This window comes from Cicer arietinum, chromosome 5 (genome assembly GCF_000331145.2).
Source record: "Cicer arietinum cultivar CDC Frontier isolate Library 1 chromosome 5, Cicar.CDCFrontier_v2.0, whole genome shotgun sequence".
NCBI lineage: Eukaryota > Viridiplantae > Streptophyta > Magnoliopsida > Fabales > Fabaceae > Cicer > Cicer arietinum.
In genome coordinates, this window is record NC_021164.2 from 77,855,720 (window position 1) to 77,877,314 (window position 21,595).

At 31.3% G+C, this 21,595-nt stretch overlaps 2 protein-coding genes across 3 annotated transcripts; one reads left to right on the forward strand and one right to left on the reverse strand.

The window, feature by feature from the left end:
* The first annotated feature begins 4,617 nt into the window (after positions 1-4,617).
* Positions 4,618-11,344, forward strand: LOC101489430 (protein EARLY STARVATION 1, chloroplastic). Of its 2 annotated transcripts, XM_004500830.4 has the most exons (11): positions 4,619-5,319; positions 6,361-6,446; positions 6,588-6,781; positions 7,792-7,831; positions 8,592-8,673; positions 8,759-8,836; positions 8,932-9,057; positions 9,505-9,626; positions 10,099-10,138; positions 10,264-10,338; positions 11,026-11,344. In XM_004500830.4, exons 1-11 carry the CDS (start codon positions 4,979-4,981, stop codon positions 11,195-11,197), a joined length of 1,356 nt encoding a protein of 451 aa, XP_004500887.1. In that variant the 5' UTR covers positions 4,619-4,978; the 3' UTR covers positions 11,198-11,344. The 2 variants fall into 2 exon arrangements, with proteins under 2 accessions (XP_012571466.1, XP_004500887.1); XM_012716012.3 differs by lacking the exon at positions 10,099-10,138 and having other exon boundaries at positions 4,618-5,319.
* A 267-nt stretch (positions 11,345-11,611) lies between these two features.
* On the reverse strand, positions 11,612-18,819 carry LOC101489097 (O-fucosyltransferase 16). The gene is made up of 10 exons (XM_004500829.4): positions 18,179-18,819; positions 18,024-18,074; positions 17,817-17,907; positions 17,613-17,689; positions 16,910-16,998; positions 16,582-16,768; positions 15,379-15,560; positions 13,882-13,984; positions 12,768-13,099; positions 11,612-12,672 (listed from the first exon to the last, which is right to left on the reverse strand). Exons 1-10 carry the CDS (start codon positions 18,344-18,346, stop codon positions 12,234-12,236), a joined length of 1,719 nt encoding a protein of 572 aa, XP_004500886.1. The 5' UTR covers positions 18,347-18,819; the 3' UTR covers positions 11,612-12,233.
* Positions 18,820-21,595: the final 2,776 nt, after the last annotated feature.

The window sequence follows — 21,595 nt, forward strand, 5'->3', positions numbered from 1 at the left end:
TAAATTATGCCTTTATATAAAAGAGAAACTAATAAAAATATAATCAAATTTAATAAAATAATAACTAACAAGTCTGCACAACAACAACTTTTCAAGAAAACAAAAAAGCAAAATGAATCTATAATTAGTCCCTATACACATATCAAGCTACATGATATATCCATACCAATTTACACGATTCTCTCCACATACCAATGTACATATCTATATATATTAAACAAAAAATAATTTTTCTAACAAAATGATTTTAAAAAAATCTAAAACAAACACCCTTTAAACCCTAAAAAATAATTTTTAGTTTCAAAGAATAGTTTTTTTTTCTGAAACAAACGCACTCATTATTATCTCTCAAACAAATATGGAATGACTACTAAGTGATTGCCTAATTGATAGACATTAAAATAAGAAATAATATTATTAATAAATAATAATAATAATAATAATAAATAACATTAATAAATAATAAAATATATATATGCTGGCCTATCAGGCTTAAGGACTTGATCTATTTAAATAAATAAGCTTTAAAAATAACATGAGCTTAATTTTTTTATTAAATAGGTAAAGCCAAACAATAAGTAGGTCAAACCATAAGCCCCTAACGGACGACCTAACCTATTTTCATCCTTAATCGTAGCCAAAATATATTCAAGCAAGCATTGAACGCATAAAAACTCATTACAAATCCTATGTTTTTGTAAGTGCTTGTATAGGTTCTCGAGGATATATACCGTGCAAGTTATTTGTCTACCACCATATTTTCTAATGCTATTGATAGTTACATTCAAGTAAACACCGGTTACCAATAGATTTTCTAAAAATCAGTTAGTTACTAAAGCTTTGCAAATGTAAGTTAAAGTTGTCTTGTCTATCATAGACCCAATGGATCTAACTCTTCCCTAGACCCTACAATAGAGAGCTTTGTAGCACCACTATGTTGCTCTTTTTCTCTTAATGACATTCCCTTGAATAATTTGGAATGAATTATTTGTATTAAATTTTGTAACTGTACAAATTTATATATATTTTTTCTAACTGTTTTGTTAAATATAATGCAGAAAAATTCTTCTTGCCGATATTTAGAGGTGATTAGAGTTTTTTATAATAGAAATTAAACTGAATAATTATTTTAAAATAAAATTATATTTGCAAGCGAATCAAACAAAAAAATATTTACGAGAACTAAAATAAAATAAAAATTATAATTATAAAGATTAAATATATATTTTAATTTTTTTAATATATTAAACAATTAAATTATTCAATTATTTTAAGATATAGAAAATAGTAATAAGAAGATTTCACTTTTATCTTTTAGGATAATAAAAGAAGTAATTATAATTATAGTTGATAAATTCATAGATTGATAAGTTCATATAATTTTGTTTAAATGTAAAATAATATCTAAAGAAAACCATGATAGATGTCCCTTCGTCAACTAATTTCCTAATCCAATAAAATATGATTTGCATCAGATTGACATCACTCAAAGCTAGTATTGTTTTTGAGACCAAGTAGCCTCACCATAAAGGAAGGAATGGTGTGTTGAATAATAGCCTTGCCCTGTTCATGTTGCGCATACGTGGCCATGCTCTCTCTATTTTCACTTTTGAATTTGGATATAATAATGAACAATAACATAAACATTATTTGGTCTCCTCGTTGAAAAGCAAACCTAGTAAATCTCAGTTCTCAGCTGACTTATTTTTTGTTGCCACGTAGAGAGTTTGAAGACCATGAATTTTCTTGTACCACGTAAGCTATACTCCTTTTGAGTCAGCTTCTTATCCATCAGAATCCACAATTTCTCATTCTCATTGTCAACAGGTGCTTTGACACGTGCTCGTGGCAATTTTGATGGACACGTGGAGGGATACATTAACAGCGTGTGGAAGAGAAGATTTAGAGCAATTATGGGTGACTAGACTAGCCTTGTGGATAAGGTAGATGTTGTGAGGACTTTTTGCTATCCAGCGTGGGTTCCAGTTTAGTACTATTCATTTCTGTCATTCTCGTATCTACCTATGGACACGTTTTACGGCAAGTATTTGATTTTGTAAATTCTTGTGTTTGGAAACTGTTCTAACACAAATAATATCTAGTAATGAAGGATGACAACTATTTAGACTCTGTTTTTTTAATATAAATTGTCTCTCTGCCTAAGTATTGCATTTTAATATATTGTACTCAATATAAATTTTTCTTTACATATAAACACACTATTGTATTTTACTACACATCAGATCATAACAATATTTATTGATTTTTTCTATATTGTCATAAGATAATTAAATACGATAGTACTATATTACTATTAGTATGTAACTATTGAGTTTTAAATCAATATGCGGTTTAAAAAAATATTTTAAAAGTTCTCTACGAAAATAAGAGAAACTCTAATCTGTAATAATTATTATATTAAAACTCCCACTTATGTTAAAAAAAGATTTGGCATAATTAGTTTGAGTGGATCTTTTAAGACCCGACCCAAATTCAATATTATCTAATTCGTGTTATATAAATATTATGATATTAATTTAAACGTCTAAATATATGTAGATAAACTTTAATATTGAATTTTATTTCCACCGTGAATTTCAACCAAAGATCACAATTTACATAATTTTTCACTCAGATCCGTCAACATTGTAATATTTCTAACTTATAATTAGAACAATTGTTGAAAAAAAAAATGGTCAGAATAATTGTGTTCATTGTCTTAACCATGTTTTGTTTGATGATGTCTTAGACGCTAGCCATTCGCCAGTATAGTCTCATTTCTTCATGTGTTATTTATTTTATTTTTTAAAATTGTCATATAAGACTGATATGTAAAACTTTAGAGTTATAGACATCATGGACTTTGGGCTGATCAAACTAAATACCAACTCCTTCATGCTATATAAAACCTAACATTTACACCTCAATCATGATACTGGCTTGAGCACTATGGTGTTTGTAGGTACACCCAACTGTTAGACTCTATCTCCATTATAGATCCCAACCAAACATTACCATTCACATAATTCTCCCCTCATATCCATCATTTGTTGTAAGATCTCTTAGCGTTGATTGATCCTCATCTTAACTATGTTTTAGACGCTACTTAGTCGCAAGTGTAGTTTCATTTCTTTCGTGATGTTTATTTTTTATTCTCATACAAAAAATTAATTTGCCATTTATATTAGTCTGAAAAGTAAACGTTTAGTGTTATAGATTGAGTAAAAAAAATTATAAACAAAATTATTAAAAAGACTTAATATAATATAAATTATTTAATTCTCACAATAATATTCTCAACATTTGAGTTGCGAAAACATTTATCAAAGTTATGCAATATTCAACTAATTATAGCATTTCATTGTTAATAGATTTTTTAACAAATCATTGGCAGAAAGTGTGCATTCTTATGAGATTCTTTAAATTTTTCTGGTTAGAAACAACTATAAAATTCGAAAAAAAACATTTTTATGAGATTCTTTAATAATTATATAGGTATAAAATATTAATTGATATTTAACTTGCAATTGTAGGTTGTATGATTGAAATAGATCTATTCAATAACATTTATTATTAGTTTATATTATTTTAAGGGCTAAATAGTATCTGCGATTCTTTAACTTAATTTCAGTTAATGTTTTAATTATTTATTTATTTATTTGATTTATTTATTTATTTTAATTTTAAGTGACAATTTGATCTTTTATGTTTTAAAATGTCAACAATGCTATCCTTTTTTTTACAAAAATTCATCAAATTTTTTAAGCAAAACCAATAAAATTAGTTATCATCTTCAATATAATATAAATTTTATCAAATTCATAACTTAAATATTTAAATAAACTCATATTTTTATTATTTATTTGAAGAATTTGATGTTGTTGGAGATGAAAATTAATTTTATGAGTTTTGTTTGAAAATTTTGATGAATTTTTTTTAAAAAAAGAATAACATTATTGACATTTTAAAACATAAAAGGTCAAATTGTCACTTAAAATTAAAATAAAAGATCAAATTAAAAAAATATATATATAAAGAACTAAAATGTTAACTGAAATTAAGTTAAGAAACTGCTGGTGCTATTTAGATTATTTTAATATATTACTTCAACCAATGTTTGAGTTTAAAGTACTACTTTTTTTAATTGAAATTAATTTAAATTACTTTTAAAAAATTATTTTATATTTTCTGTTGATTTAATTGTTAATGTTATTAAATGACTTAAATTCAATCAATTAACTTCTAAAATCATCTGTTATAAACTAACTTATTTATCATCTATTACTAAATAGAGTCCTAGTAAACTAAAAAAAAAAAAAAAAACCTTGTATTTCACACATTTTGATTTTGAAACTTCTAAGTTCTAACAATTACTTTGATGTAATGTTTTCCTTCCATAGCTCGAAAACTAATCCGCCCTAAATTTTAGGTAAAAAAATTAAATTAAATAAAAAATTAGTAATGTTGATTTGGTGTTTCTAATTTTTTTCCTCATCCAACAAAGATACAGACGGCGGTTGAAGAAAGGACACGTGGCATACCGAAAGTGGAATAAGAGAGACAAAAATGGTGGCGGGACCCACAGGCTCACGTGTATATGTATAAGCTGATTAAATCTTGGATTCGCAACCATGGTCGAATCTCACACCGGATCTGATCTCATCCCTCTCACATTCTCCCCTTTCTTTTCCATTTCAACATTCAAAACCCTCTCAAATTTCAACATTACTAATACTCATTCTTCACTATCAGATCAAATGCTTCAATACAATTATTCCATTTCCTTATCACACTCACACTCTTCCGCTCCGTCAATTACTCACAAATACCCTTCCAACTCCAATTTCAATTTCATTATCATTACTATCTTATAAGCAGTTATAACGAACCAAGCAAGAGAAGGATAATTAAGCAGTTACACATTGCATTGCATTTCACCGATTAATAATTTGTCAATGTTATTATTTATTTTGCATTAATGGCGGCGAGTTCTAGAGGCTTCTCAACAACGCAGTTCGATTTCAAGCTAAGAGTAAACCGACTCAATGTTGCACTGTTACCTAACAATCACTTGCCGGACCTTTTCCGGAGAAAGAGAAGAAAGACGTGTTTCGATTTTGAACGAGTTCGACTCTGTAATATCAAATTTCGATGCTGTTGTTCTGGTTCGGTTACTCCGATTCTTAGAACGAGTGGACCTGGTAACGGCGGTGACAAAAACGATGAACGGAGATTCGATCCGATTCCGAAGAAAAACCCTCACATTCATAGAGTTAGGACTCAAGCTTCTCCTGCTGCAATGCCTTTCGCTTCTCCACCGTATGTTTATTGTTAAAATCAATTTTAGCTTTCATGCGTTCAAATTCATTTTTACTACTAGGTGAACTTTGCATCTTGTTTAAAATCTCTGTTGATGAAAAATGGAAACGATTTTAGTAGTGAAATGAAATATTAGTATGAATGTGTGGTTTTTGTGTGATGCTAGGTCTCTAGTTTCCACGCACTTGATGTTTTCTTCACTTTCATTATCATTTCAAATGTGTACACGATTTTCTGAACACGATTTATAATGTTCATGCATTAGTGATAACCTGCTCGAACCTTAGTAAACAGTCAATTTGGTCTAAATTTGTAAGTCGTATTCATTATAGTCACTACTGTATGTTTCGAAACTTCAAAAGTATCCCTGAGTGGATCTTGTGTACTAACTTTATGGACGGAACGGACAAACGGAAGACAAATTCAAGGATCAAACTAAGAGAGCACACATTTAAGAACCAAAATAACTAGTAAAAGACACATCCAACGCAAGTGAACACTAATGACCAGTAACATAAACATCGTTTACTCGCCCGATCGTATCAGTAACTTCTGGAAATTTCTAGTGGAGTGGATTGTATAACAGCAACGCAAGTGAACTACTTACTAAGATAGTTAATCAGGAAACCTAGCTTTTTTTCGGCATTCTTTTTTATGTTTTCTAACTTTTTTAGAACTAATGAGAGAGGAAGGACTAAGCATACTTTTCATTGTACGACTATCCTCTGGTTTGTAAGTGATGAAAGAGGTTTTATACATATTGGCTCAGTATGTAAGAATTAAGATACATAAACCCTGTCATGGTGCTTAAATGTCCTAACCTACATTAAAGAGCAAGGAAGGACTAAGCATACTATTCATTTTTTTTTTTGCTTTCTATTTAGGCATCAACACTTCATTGCTTTTGAAAATGAACGATGCTCTTTTGTTTGTGGACAAAAAAATCATGAATGTTAATTGGCTTTTGTTATACTTTTTACAACCTACATTTGCTGCAACTTTTTTCAATTATTATGATGCTTTGTGCCATGATGGCCACAGGTCTATTTTGAAGCAGGAAAAATTCTTTCCTCGTTGCACCCCAAGAAATTCTGGTCCACAGTCACGTGACACCCCACCAAAAAGAGGTAGTTCGTCATTTATATCCTTACCTCCTTCTATTTGCCCCAATCATTGATGAAGGTTATTTTAGAATTTAGATGTTTTCTGTTAGTCAATCCTGGAATGTTGAATATTATGTATTTATATTCTTACTGGTTCCTAAACAGACACCGGAATAGCAAATGAGAAGGACTGGGGTATCAGCCTGTTAAATGAAAATGTTAATGAGTCCGGCACTAATGAAGATGGGAGTACCTGGTACAGAGAAGGTGGGGAAGAACTGGGTGAAAATGGATATAGATGTCGATGGACAAGAATGGGTGGTCAGTCCCACGATGGTTCCTCGGAATGGAAAGAAACGGTATTTGGAATTTAAATATTTGAACGTCCAATTCCTTATAAATAAAATGTGAGAGTAAATCTACAGAAACAGTGTATGTTAAAGCAACTCTTTTATTGAAAGATATCTTAGATGTTCTATTTCACTAGTTATCTAATGTAATCTTGTTTGATATGTGCAAATTACCTTAGTTTGCTTAAAAACATCACTATAGGTCTGTAATGAATTAGTGATCTTTTGTAACAAATAATAAGAAGTGATCTTAGTTACCAAATTGTAGATTGTAAAGTTTTTGAAGCTGATTTTGTGTTGATAAATGATTTGTAATATTTTTTGCCAAGAAATGTTGTGGAAAAATTATAAAGAGCAATTGTAACAATGATAACTAGGAACTTCATGTTTTTACTACAATAGTTTAGATTACTTTTATTATGAATTGGATTAAATACTACAGTAGCTTAGACAAATGTCTTAGTATGCCAAGTATGGTTGCTTGTACATACCTTGAAACTTGAAAGTGTTGAGTGCCACTTCAAACACTTCTTAAAGTTTAAATTTCAGCTTTTCATTTCATTTATTTATGAACTTACATTTGTTACTGTTTTCCTTAGTTTTGAATAATGTGTGGAAAATCTGGATGTGATTATAATTTCTGTTAATTTGAAGGTTAAACATAGAAAGGTGCTTTTTGGAAACCTTTGATGTATCTTTTCATTTTTTATGATTCATCTGGTTAGTTATTGCAATGTTGAGTCTCATGCATTATCACAACTTATTTTGAGTAAAACAAGGAGATAATAGTTTCATTGGCATCGGATATTTTTTAGGATGTTTTGAGCACATTATAACTTTTCTGATGCTGAATTTGGTGTGATTTGAAGCATGTTAGGTTGGTATTTTTTTATAACCCCATCAAATGACTTCATAGGTGGATGTCATTTTAAATATGATAGATTGACAGTATTCATGACTGTATCAGTATCGCACCCCAGGTGGATTCATTTAATTGGCTTTATTGATCTAATTGACAGTGGTGGGAGAAGAGCGACTGGACTGGATATAAGGAGCTAGGTATATTACTTCCTTTATATTTGATATAGAAGCATCACTGAAAGTTTATAAGAATTCTTATTGTGTGTCTGGGGCCAGTCCAGAACTACATCTGGGCAGAAATACATGATTGTTGTATCCAAAAGATAGGCTGAGGGGTTCAAACTTACTCTTGGACTGCTCAAACACGCTGTTTGTACATTTAACATAGTTCTATAGATTTATTGTGATAACTGATTGTTAATAACATTTGATTGATGTATGATTGTTAAATGTACATATAACCTTAACATTTGGGTGATCTATATTATGTGTAAATATAAAAATAAAAATGTGTTCCTTCATATTGTGTGCTTCAATATCTATAATTCTTTTAACATCTACAGAAACTTCTAAAATTTATGTGGAATGCAATGGGCCAATGACTGCATGATTGTAACATAGACGAGTTCAAATAAGTAAATGAATAAGTGATATTAAAAAAATCTTCCCACTACTTGATGGCTGAGCTGGAATTTGATACCTATCCTAATCTTTCGACTTTCACACAGTTGATAAGCAGATTATGCTGCTAGCACGTCATTGATTTCTTTTCCACACACGTTTTATGCTCCTATTGAATGATACTATCATATGAGCTTTTCATTAAACCATTATCTGAATCAACTACCATTATCATCTAATGGTGGAATTGATTGATGAAATACTGAGCAACGGGGTTGTTGTGTCATTAAAAAATCAAACCTGTGAGTGCATGAATTAATTTTGTAAGTTCTCGCAGGTGTGGAGAAATCTGGCAGAAATTCAGAGGGGGATTCTTGGTGGGAAACATGGCAAGAAAATCTTCAACATGATGAATGGAGGTCAGTGTTTTATTTTTTCTGTTTGTAGTAAATAAGTAAAACCCATGAACTCTTTACACAACTTCTTTCTCGTTTTAATTTGCAGTAACATAGCAAGAATAGAGAGGAGTGCACAAAAACAAGCAAAATCAGGGACTGAAAATGCTGGGTGGTATGAGAAATGGTAAGTTTGTTTATCGGACAAAACAAAAGCTGGTATTCTTTCTGGACTATTAATCGATTGCCTTTAGAATTTCTAACTCTGTTCAATTTATATAGGTGGGAAAAATATGATGCTAAAGGCTGGACTGAAAAGGGTGCACATAAGTATGGTAGACTGAATGAACAATCCTGGTGGGAAAAGTGGGGAGAGCATTATGACGGAAGAGGATCTGTTCTCAAATGGTATGTATTATAGTTTATTTGATTCATTTCTTGTAGCAGCAATTGTCCACTCTCCACATGTGTTTCTGTGAGACTCACACGGATGATGTGCTTTCAGACTTTCAGCTCTATAGTGGAGGATTTTGTGAAATTTTATCAAACAAAGTCTTATTCAGCAATATAAGATTGATTTTGATTTATGCTTATATAAATGGATACCATGCTTACAGGTGCTGAATAATAATATTTTTTCCACCAATGTGATGCAGTTTTGTTTTTATTTTCTATTTTTAGTTTGCCGCACTTTCTTTTGTCACTTAAATAATTTTAATCTTTCTGTTGATTTCTTCGGAAATAAGGAGATTGTTAGTGAGTTTATCATAATTTTTAACCAGAAAGAGTTCATTTTATACTAGTCCTGAATTTTATCTTCTCAGTGCTTCCTTTTCCATGCTTACACCTCCTCAGGACAGATAAATGGGCTGAAACCGAACTTGGAACAAAATGGGGAGACAAGTGGGAGGAGCGATTCTTTAAAGGCATAGGTTCGCGTCACGGGGAAACTTGGCATGTATCTCCAAGCAGTGAACGTATGTTATATTCTCTATAATTTTATATTACTTATGCAGTCATCTTTCACATTCATTTCATATTTGGTTGCTACCATGCGGCACTCAAAAGCCAGTCTGTTTGTTCCATTTGAAGTTTGTCAGAGTGCAGCCAGATGTAGTCTTGGAGGCTGCATTTCATTTAAAGCTTGAGTGTTTGTCTTCACATAGATGATTTTAGTAATAAAATATAGGATGCATCATTACCTGTGACTTGTCTTAAGGTATTAATCATGTATCTTATGACTTTGAAGAGTTGGAGTTGTCTTTGTTCCAAGGTCCATAAAATGGGGCTTCTATTTATTTAACCAACCAGCTTTTCTGAGTTTTATCCCCTAAAAGTCCATGTTCAAGTGGAGGTGGCTGCACTGATCTGATTCCCAAATACTGTGCCCCCCACCTCTCTCTCTCTCCTCATCTCTTTTACATGCTGCACTTTTCATCCTTTTGGCAGGTTGGTCAAGAACTTGGGGAGAAGAGCACTTTGGAAATGGGTATGGAATCATGAGAATGACTGTATACAATGTCTCAATTTTTTATGCACTTCCTCAAAATGCTTTCCTGAGATGTTGCCTCTCTATTCCATATTGCTAATTGGCTCAACTTTTGCCTGTAACAGGAAAGTCCATAAGTATGGAAATAGCACAACCGGTGAGAGCTGGGATATTGTCGTAGATGAAGAAACTTATTATGAGTAAGTATATTCTTCTCAACAACCAACAAATCCTTTTGCATTTATATCCATTTATCTACATAACTATTTTTCTAGGCCATGGGGTTTCTCCATGCTTTTTTGAGTATGGGAATCTCTATTGGGTGTTGATTTAGCCCTCACCAACAGGTTCTTCAAGTAATATATTAGAGAAAAAAAAGCTACATCTTGGTCAAGCATTGTAATTAGTTGATATTGTCATATCACTTAAATACAAGGCAATCCTTGTAAAAACTAAGTTTTGTTACTAATATGTTTCTTTGCTACTTAACTAAACAAAACAAATTGCTTCTTCATCCTTTCATATCTGTTTGGCTACCAAACAAAACAATACAAAGCAAATTGCTTCTTCACCCTTTCAAATCTCCTCCATATGTATATTTGCATGACATATTTTGTGGTGTTCTGTTACAAATCCTAGAGTTAAAAAATCATATTTCCAAAATTTGTGATATTAATTGAGCATTTATTCACCTAAACTATAGTGATGGAGATGTCTATTTCTTTTTAGAAATGGAGAAGTTCGTTACATTTTTGTATAATTTTTTTCACTGTAAGCATCGCTCTTGATTTATTTAGGAAAAAAGTCGAGGTTGGTTACATTTTATTTTTATAGAGCCGTATCGGTTGTATTCATTTTGATATGATTATAATGTGTCTTTTATGAAGGGCCGATCCTCATTATGGATGGGCGGATGTAGTGGGAGATTCAAGCCAATTACTCTCAATTGAGCCTCGGGAGAGGCCACCTGGTGTCTTCCCCAATCTAGACTTTGGTTCACCTCCACCATCGCCTCAACCTGATGATGACGCACCCGATGATTTGCCCTCCTCGCAATGAAGATATAACTTATAAGCATTGTTTGTTTTGTTTAATTTTAGAGTAATCATCTTGTCATTCAGAGGAACTCCATTTATGAAAGATATATTGTAGATCAGTCATTTTATTCATTCTTTCCATCTTAATGATATTATCATTATTTTTCCATTTACTTTTTTTTTTCCTAGTACAGAAGAATTATCCATAACCCGAAAATTCTGAACATAAATAATTTTCAGTTAAGTCAGGCAAACCAGTCGTTCCGACAATATGTAACACAATTCTATCAAATAATCAAACTACCAAGCTGATTGCCCCTTCAGATCTGGTCTTTCCCATTTTTACTAGGAGACAAGAGATCATACAGTGTCTTTCAATTATACTTGCTGAAGCTAACTGCTCTAACCAAGAGTTAGTTTTTGTCACACACACTAATGCACACAATTTGAGATAGTACAATCTACTTTTTAAATGTATAGAACAAATTATCAGTGTTTTTAAAAACGACTGATTATACTATTACCTACCAGGTCATCAGACCACTATTGCGATGTTCACTTCACGAGCAAATACTTAATTTGTCATCCTGTTGCTTCTATATAAGTAAGTTGACAGCATCAATGTCAAAGATAAATATGAAGGGAAGTGTATGTCTAACTGTAACGATTTTCCTGAACGAAAATATACAGATTTTCCTACTTCCTAGCAAACTTAATTTTGTATCTATGCCACTAGATGTTGAATGGCTGTCCTCCCATTCCACTAATTGCTCACTTCTGATCATTTCTTTCCAGATTCTATTACAAGTCCAAACACCCACAAAATTCAGCATCAAACTGAGATCGTTATGCTCTTAGAAATGCACAAAATGTTCCTATGATAAAATTTGCAAGATGTTTTCATACTATAGCCACTTTAAGTTCAACTCAGCCAGTATTGAGAAATACGTGCTTTTTACTGTTTCCGGTATCTGGGCTTTATTAGCAACTTTCGAATCCAGCAGCAGCTGCTTAAGGGGGTTGTGGTGAAAGAGTCAACACTGAATACTGCAGCTTCACTAATCTGATATAATTTCCTCCAACTCTGGATCCTCAAAGTTCAGAGTTTCATAGTCTGACATTGTTTCATTAAACATATCCTTATCGGTAAGATCATTCTGATCATCATCATTATCATTATCATCATCATTATCATTATCATCGACATCCACCTCATCATTTGCTACAATTTTCTTGGTTGCATTATCCTTCCAAACTTTTCTAGATCCAAAATTTTTGTCTGCTTTGGCCACTGAATCTTCACATATGCATGTAGATGGATTCTCATGAAACCCGCCTCTACCAGGTCTAACCTCCTTTGGTTCTCCCATGAAGCCTTTCTGGAAAGTACGAACACTAGAAGCAAAAACATCCCAAGTCAAATTACTTCTATTCATAAACACTCTGTAGAGTTTTTTAGCATTTGGACGAATGGTCGGTTTGTGCCCAAAGTATCTCCTATAAGAAAGTGCAATGAAAGCTAATTAGCAGGTGTAGATATCAATGAAAGCTAATTAGAAGTGAACAAAACATGTAAACGGTGTAGAGCATACCTTCGTCCAGCTAATATTTTAGCCATGTTACCATTGTTATTGGTGACAAATACATCGCTTTCATCGCAAACAATAAAATCAAGTGCAGCCATGCGAGAAGAAAACGAAGAAAATGGTTCCAATTCTTCCTTGGAAGCAATGGTTTCTTTTGAATGGAAATTAGGAAATAATGCTTTGAGAGGTGCCAATGTTTCTTCCCCTCCATATACTTCCCCAGATGCAACATAAATATGAACATCAGAACCATACCCCAACGCTCTTAGCATTAGGCCAACTTCTTCTGGGGTTAACGGGCATTTTCCCTGCCTCCTGGCCCTATCAGGATTGCTTCTCTGCATATCAATATTTCTTATATTATTCATACTCTCTTTTTGAACCAGTTTTCTGGTGCAAACATAGTTAGGTGGAATATTCTCTATCAAATAACGCCTATTTACTTGGCATCTTGCAACAAGCAGGGTTAAAGACAGTTAAAATGTTAAAAGTCTTTGCTTATATTCATATAATGAAAAATACTGTTAGGTTTATATATACTGACATTATAACCGAAATTGATGTCATATGGTTTTGCCTATGTACTCAGCATACAAATATATTCCTGCCTCCGGAATAAAATATAAGCAAAATTAGCATACTTTTTTGGAATAAAATATAAGCAAATATCAACGACTTCTCTATTATTTAATGATAATATCTCTAAACCTCTCATTTAATTTAACTTTCTATATTTCTAATAACCTAATTTATTAGTCATGGAGGGTAATTTAGGCAATAGACTTAATTTTTTATCGGGATTGTATTGATTAAATGTGATCAACTACTTTTCTTAATATGCGTAATTTGATCAATTTTTGCTTAATTTTCATTCCGGAGAGAGTAACTAATAATTCCTCTGGAATGAAAACTAATACTCCTTCTGAATGAAACATAAATAAAAATAGTAGTCGAAAAGTTGATGTATCTAGTTAAAAGTTAAGACCAGATACATCAACTTTTTCAATTATCATTTTTGTTTATATTTCATTCTAGAGTAGTAGTGAATAAGTGATTACATTTTTCAAATATCTCCTAATAAATTATTGGTTGGTAGTAAAGTTTAACAAGTGAGCCTTACATGTAGTGTCTTCCATCTCCTCCTTATTGCGCCCAGTTCCTTTTGCTCCTTCTCTCCTCCACCATAGTCACATCCAGAAAATGCAAGCATATCAGGTTCAAATCTGTAGCAGAAAAAGTGGGTCCAATTTAGAAACTACTCATTGTTATCTGTTATTCTACCTAATAGCATTTCAAATGTGCAAGTGTAGAAGCCATTGCTTAAGATCAACAGGACCAAGTGCAATCGACCAAATTAAGTTTGTGATATGGACCTAGTCCAAAATACGAAGGTCTCTGTGAGTATGTCTGGGAGCTTCTCAAAACTGTTTCTATTTGTTTTGCTCAAAATTCAGTTATATCACATAGTTTTTTTATCCTTAACTTCATTTAGTTCAAAAGTTTACATCATTATGCTCAAACGTACACACATGTACACACACACAACCAGAACAAATAAAATTGAGCAGCTCAACTCAATCTTAGAGATATCCAATGAATAAAAACCAAAAAAATAATCGCTGGAGTAGATGAACACCATAAACAGGTTAAGAAAGCCATTTATCCTGAGGGAGAGGAAGGAGTAGTACACTCCTCTCCATTTACGTAGGGTATAAATGTTTGGATTCTACTGGCAGACCTTTTCTTTCTAAAGATGTCATCTTCAATGAGTCTAGATTTTCTAACTTGGATTAGTTTCCTAAGACTGTTTCTGAGCTAAAATCACTCTGGTTCCGGGCATACCTCCTCATGGGCAAATTTCCAATCAATTGTCTCCTTCACCAAGGGATCAATCCTTCTCCACCAGATTTCTCATTCACTTCACCTCATTCTACTGTATTGTACCCTTCCCTAATTCTGTCCACACAGCTTCTCCCACAATTTGTGCATATTCCTGAATTCCTTCTAACTTTACCACCCACCACTACCATACATACACACACAATATCCCTCTAGATCACAAATATGTTATATATCCTATCAAACCACAACAAAATCTGGCCTCTATATATACTCAGTTTACAGCCTATTCTGGGCTTCTTATCCACATAGAACCATCCTCAGTGGCTGGCAGTCATGAAGCTGGAAAATGAAGATCTTATGCATAATAATACCTAGATATTAGTTTTAGTGGTAACCACATTGATGAATCTGATTGACTTATCCAATTTGAATTATATTACATGTAATTGCTGTTAAACAAAATTGTGGTCCTCCATGAAACTCAACATTCGTGAGCTTCATGAGTGTGCAAATAAAATGAATATCCTAGTGATATGCTTAACAAGCAAATGTGATGGGGATTTCAGCTTGAAAGGAAGAACTGAACCCAGTTTTGACATGCATTTGTACACGAGCAAGGTTTTACAAAGGACATTGATCAACGTGTATGGATAATAATACTATTTTAATTTTAGTGGTAACCACATTGATGAATCTGATTGATACGATTACCTGATCAAGTGAATTAAACAGGACAAATAAACAGATAACAAAGGGCAAACATCAAACAGACTACCTCAAATGCAGTGCAATGTAATGCTTCCTTCTCATCCTCATCCACTGGACCAATTTCTTGCCCATTTCTTGTATTGGAGGAGTAAATCTTAGAGCATGGTAATTAACTCTACATCTCAACTTCTGATACTCTGTATCCAATCTGTTTGCTAGCCTGTAGTCAAACTTGTTGAGCTGAACAGCCTGCCATATATAAATGAAGCAAAAATTAAATATTGTTCCTGCATAATCAAACGTTCAAATAATTATTGATATATATTATTAATCTTACTAGATAAATTTATCAGAATTTAAGGCATTGATTACTTGTTTAATAAATCTAAAAAGGACAGTTAGTACAGAATAGAACTTTCATGTCTTCCAAAATTTTCCTAAATAACTCTTGCAGGATCAAGCATACAAAACATCCTATTTTGGATAACCAAAATCAGCCAATTTATAGAAACTAGGACTGTAAGTGGGTTAAATTTTAGGACTAGGTTTGAATATTTAATGATCATAGGGTAGGCTTTCTCAGTCATAGGATGCCTTTTGAGGCAAATCATGGGGGAAAAATATGGATCTGGATCCTGCAAATAGTCCAATGATAAGATCAAATGGAAAATAAGTAGAAAAAATTCAGACATGGTTTTAAGTTTGAGGTAAAGGATGCCTGGATGAGAGATATCCTAGCTCGACTCAGAAGGTACTTCAGGCATCACACATCGGGGTTAAAATTCATTAGACAACTAAGAGATTGGTAGCCTAATGAAGAAAACTAAAAACTCATTATACTAAAGTAACAGCATCTAACCCATCTGAAATAGACTTAATATATAACATATATTACATAAAGATTTGGACTCTAGTCCTTAATATAAAAGCTTTTAAAAACTTCCTACTTTTATGATATATCTTCCAAGCAATAAATAACAGTCAAACTGAGAAATTAATGCACTTCCTACTTAGCAGAGAGAACCAAATAAGTTGTAAGCATCTAATCCATCTAAAGTAGACTTACTATAACATCTATCACATAAGGATTTGGAATCTAGTCCTTAGTATAAAAGCATTTTAAAACTTCCTACTATTAAGATATATATCTTCCAAGCAATAAATGACAATCAAACTGTGAGATGAAGGCACCTCCTACTTAACAGAGAGAATCTTATAAGTTGTACAACATAGTAGCAGTACTAGTAGTTTTGAGAAATAAAAAACTTACACGCTTTTTCACGAGGACAGGTAATATACGATTTATATAACATCTTTCACTACATTTCCTTGGAACACGCATGCTGTATGGAGACAACGATTTCCTACCCTTCTGACTTGGGAGTTGCTTGATAATTTTGACATCATTTGACAGATACGAGGTAAACCAATCAACATCAAAGATCTCTGAGAAGTTACTGCAAAAGATAAAGTATGACATTATATCACAAACTAAGATACATCACTGAGGATGATACACTTCAATACTTTAACAGCCAAGTCACATTACAACAGTGCAACTGCAGACACTGCACAGAAATATATGTCCTCCAACTGACCTAGAATCTTTCCAGTAAGAGCGTTGATCCAGTTTTGGAACAACCAGAGTAGCATTCAAAATTCGCGCAGCAACAACAGCATCTGTGATCTGCCAGTTGCATAAACAAAAAGATTGACACTGATATCTGAGTACACATAATTTGCAAAATAATAACCGCCAACAACAAATACTATTTACTGCAGTATACTATCCTAATTTGCATTGTAACTATCAGAAAAGATTTACTGGTCTGGTCTCCTTACTCCAGATTTGCAGTAAACAATTAACCGAAACTTTTTCTTACAACCAAACAGGTCAGATCTAAAAACATAAAGGATACATCTCTTCCATAGATGCAAGCAATAGGACTCTCAAACAATATTTAAGACATCCATGAGCAACAGAATGGAGAAATATGTGCCAAGCACTAATGCTCCATGATTATTTTATTAATATGTGGCTCCAACTCCAATAAGTTTAGGCCCTTTTCTCATCAAATGCAACGTTACTTACTACATCAGAACAAGTTAATTTTATTTGGCAACTTAAACCTAAGGCAGAATCTGATTGAGAAAGCATATGATTTTTTTAGTTCATTTCACATTTGACTTTCAATCAATTCAATCAGAACTATACTTTATAAAGTAAAAATAAAGCCAGATGTCAAATCTATGCTCAACTATAACAGTATTAATAATAATCACAATAGTCCAGAGATTTACCCCAGTTCTTTGTTGATTCAAGCCTCCACTAGTTGCAATCAACAAATACCGATTTTGTCTAGTAATCACTTGAGCTTCTGCCATTGGAAAAGCATAGTTATCCGTCAGTTTCACATATTCATATAAGCATAACCGAATCAAGTTTCAAACGAAAAGTTTACATCACATCACTCGTGATTACTGAACCAACGAAGAAATACGCACTTGGAAACTTGCTACTGCAATTACTGCAGCCGTAAAAGTGCTCCGAATTTCTAGAACTCCACACATCGCGATTCAACTTTCCTCCGTCGTTCTAATCGTTATCATTATTAAATAAAAAACAAAATCACACAAGCAAGGAATCAAGATCCAATAACAGAATCACGGAAACTACACAAAACAAAAACAGAATCCAGAAAAAAACCTAACCGGAACGCGGAACACAGGTTTTCCGATCACATCATTTGCTTGAGCGTTAAACTGCACAGAAATTTCAGACATGAGAAAATGAAAATCACGAAACAGTGATGAATTTATGATCAATTATCAGATAGAGTGAATGTTGAAAGAGTGAGTGAGATTACCGATGTGTATTGTTGTCTCCGGTGCATATGATCGGAATCGATGGGAGAAGGAGCTAAAAATGAAAGAAGAGCGAAGAGAAATAGTAGAGCGGCGGCGACAGAAGAAATCATCGGAATCATAAGACGGAAACGTTGGTAAAAGTGGTGGCGCCGCCGCTGAAATGCCATATTTCTTCTCCCCCTTGAACAGAATTGGAGGAGACACAAATTTGATAAATGTATTATTATAATTTCATTTCATCTTCCGAATTCACGAATCATGAATCATATATTTTAATAATTATTTAAATTTATAATATAATATAAAATTAAAAATAAAATCGGTTGATGTAATAGCAGAGGAATGCGTTATGCGTTTAAATCTGCTATTAGTATCGGAAAGGGATTATTAGATTGATAATGTCTGTATCTGGGATGGGTGGGTGATACAAAAACTATAAAAAAGCAGAGAGTCTGAATAAGGGAAGTTGCTGGCCTGGCTGTCACTAACTACTGGCATATGAGATTGTTTTATTGCTTCACACTAATTAAGCATCGCCTCCGTTGCGTTGCGTTCTGTATTGTATTGCCATAGTTTTGTTTTGTTATTTTGGAATTTCGATTCATTCCCTTGCACGTGGGCTCTCGTGCTATCTTTCTGTTTCGTGTTTTTCATTAACAAATGCGCGTACAGTACACTTTCGGTTCATCGAAATTAGAGGTTTGTTTTTTATGCTGGTTATTATCATTATTTTTTTGACGTCGGTACTAGTATTATCATTGTACTAATTATAAAGAAAAATAATATTTCCTCAAAAATTATAATAAAAATTTATTAAATAGTAATAGTATTAGAGAAAAAATATGCATAGTCATTTATATATTAATTCTGTATTGATTTTCAATAAGAATATAATATGTGTTAGTTGTTTTTAAAAGATAATTATTAAATAAGCTTACATGGTACAATGATGGATTATTAATAGAAGATTTAAAATAGCTATTTTACATTGTGTATAGTTATCAAACTCATAGTATTATGAGTGTCAAATATATTTTTGTTTATAATTGAATTTGTTTTTTTTTTGACAAAAAATTAACTTTCAATCAAATTGATTTTTTATACATTTTTCATCTATATATTAGAATAAATAAGATAGTATATATATATATATATATATATATATTAGATGTCAACAAAAAATTGTACGATCAAAAACTTAATATTAACCATTAAAATAATTTTTTATGTATATGGTCAACGATTAAGAAATGTGTAAGATCTACGATTTTTAATTTCATTTATCTTCAAAGAAAAAAAAATGTTAGTGTTCACTTATATCGACTATAGGTGGTCTTTGACATAACCAATTCAATCTCATGTTGTGAGATCATGCGTATAGTTGAGAGAATGATGAATTTAGTGATAATTTTCATAAGTCTATTGCTTAAGATAACGTATCGACTAAACAAATAATTCTTAAATATTTCAACAAATCAAAATATTGCAACAAGACAAAAAATCAAAACGCACAACTGAGAAGGTATCAAAATAAATTTGCACTCAAAGAATGTCATCACAAAACAAAACGATGAAACAAATAAAATATGAGTTTAGGGAAGGATGTAGTAGTATTAGTATTACTATACCGGTTAATATATGTAGTAATTATAGAAATGCTTCGTTTGAGAGTTTTCATAAAAACTGAAGAGAGTAAAAAATAGGAGAATAAAAAAAAATTTATATTATTTAAAAGAATGATTTAGTAGATAATAATATTAAAATATTTTTAATTAATATATTTTTAATTTATAGAATGTTACAACAACTCAAAAGTAATTTGAATAATTCGTTTAAACTTTTGAAAATTTTCCTCCAATATAATTTATGAATTCCTTTAAATTATGAACTCTTTTGACGTTTTCCTTTAAATTTCTATAGTGTGATTCTTTTTTAGGTTTGGATATCTAGATGCCCGTAGTTTTTCTTGTGACTTTTTGCTCCTATTATTCATCAATATATGTAGTGATAATATAATTTTTTAAGCATACACTCATTCATATTTCTCTGTTGTCTATCTATATGTGACAATCAAATGTGTATGTCCAGTTTATTTCTACTATAGAAAAATATTTAATATTTCTTCTAATTTAAATAATAATATTAAAAAAATATTTGTACTTTATATATATACAAGGAGAGTTGTTTTTAATTTTTACTATTAAATTTTACAATCTTTTATTTTTTAAACACATCACATTCAACATATTAAATTTAACTTATCAAATATATCATTGAAAGCTTCACATTACTCAACGGTAGTAAAAGAAGAGATGAATAAATATTGTATGTAATGACATATTTTTTTGTTAGAAAATCAGCTGAAAATATTTTTAATTTATATTTAACTTTATTATTTTCTTTTATACTTTTTTTAGAGTATTTTAATATTTTTTTAGGAGGGTGTAGTGTTATAGGGTCGTGTCAGTGGTGAGGTGTTTGATAGAAGTTAACCTCTTGCAAAAAATCCACATAGTAACAAGTACTATTCTCTGTTTTTTATTAATCAAGGACCATAGTTTTTTTTTTTTAGATAAAGTAAATGGTGTTAACATTAGTTTATCCCTCTTCAAAAATATAAACTTCATTTTATTAGTTGAAATTGTAATACTGATGATCTTCAAATTTGTAATGAGATATAAATTAAAGAACGTTTATCAGTTTCTCCACCAAACTATTTTTCGAAAAGATTCATTAAAATCATTTAAAAAATGTCTTAAATAGTTTTATATTACATCTAGACAAATATAAGCCCTTCAACATTATAGTTTAAATTCAAAAGAAAAGACTAAATTGATTAATTAATATGATTTTATTTAAGATAAATTATTATTTTATAAAATTCAAAAACTAAATTACTATGCTCAAATAAAAACTAAATTACCCATCCTTATAATTTCAAGGATGTAAAAATACTCTGTGAAAACAATAATTTTTCTAGATAAACCCCAAAAATATCTAGGTACATTCCTAAAACATTTTATTTATTTATTTTAATGTCTAAACTATCTCCAAACTTATTCAAGGTGAAAATCTAATTATTCAACTATTTACTATAAGAGGAATTTCTAAAATATATTTAGAATTTTATAATATTTAATTACTTTTAGGAACTTAACCGTTTGAATTAAATATAAGTTTTGCAATCACTTGATCAAATAGTATATTAAGTTATTTAATTTTACTATATTAATATAATATTAGAAAATTCTAAATATATTTTAGAAATGCTCTAACATTGACCTTCTCTTTACAAACATCCATTAAGGATAAACAAATTTGATGAACGATTAAGGATTAAAATATAATATCTTAATTAAGTTCATATTTATTTTTGTGATTTAGGTATAGGTGAAAATGAAACCTATAAAATTTAA

What these genes read in the sequence shown, in the direction of transcription:
- LOC101489430 (XM_004500830.4), top strand. Translation starts at nt 4,979, where the DNA reads ATGGCGGCGAGTTCTAGAGGCTTCTCAACAACGCAGTTCGATTTCAAG. An exon ending in ATGCCTTTCGCTTCTCCACC is followed by an intron (nt 5,320 to 6,360) that starts GTATGTTTATTG and finishes TGATGGCCACAG; the next exon opens with GTCTATTTTGAAGCAGGAAA. An exon ending in CTTCAACATGATGAATGGAG is followed by an intron (nt 8,674 to 8,758) that starts GTCAGTGTTTTA and finishes TTTAATTTGCAG; the next exon opens with TAACATAGCAAGAATAGAGA.
- LOC101489097 (XM_004500829.4), bottom strand. Translation starts at nt 18,346, where the DNA reads ATGGCATTTCAGCGGCGGCGCCACCACTTTTACCAACGTTTCCGTCTT. An exon ending in GGAGACAACAATACACATCG is followed by an intron (nt 18,075 to 18,178) that starts GTAATCTCACTC and finishes ATTTCTGTGCAG; the next exon opens with TTTAACGCTCAAGCAAATGA. An exon ending in CTGTCCTCGTGAAAAAGCGT is followed by an intron (nt 15,561 to 16,581) that starts GTAAGTTTTTTA and finishes TATATATGGCAG; the next exon opens with GCTGTTCAGCTCAACAAGTT.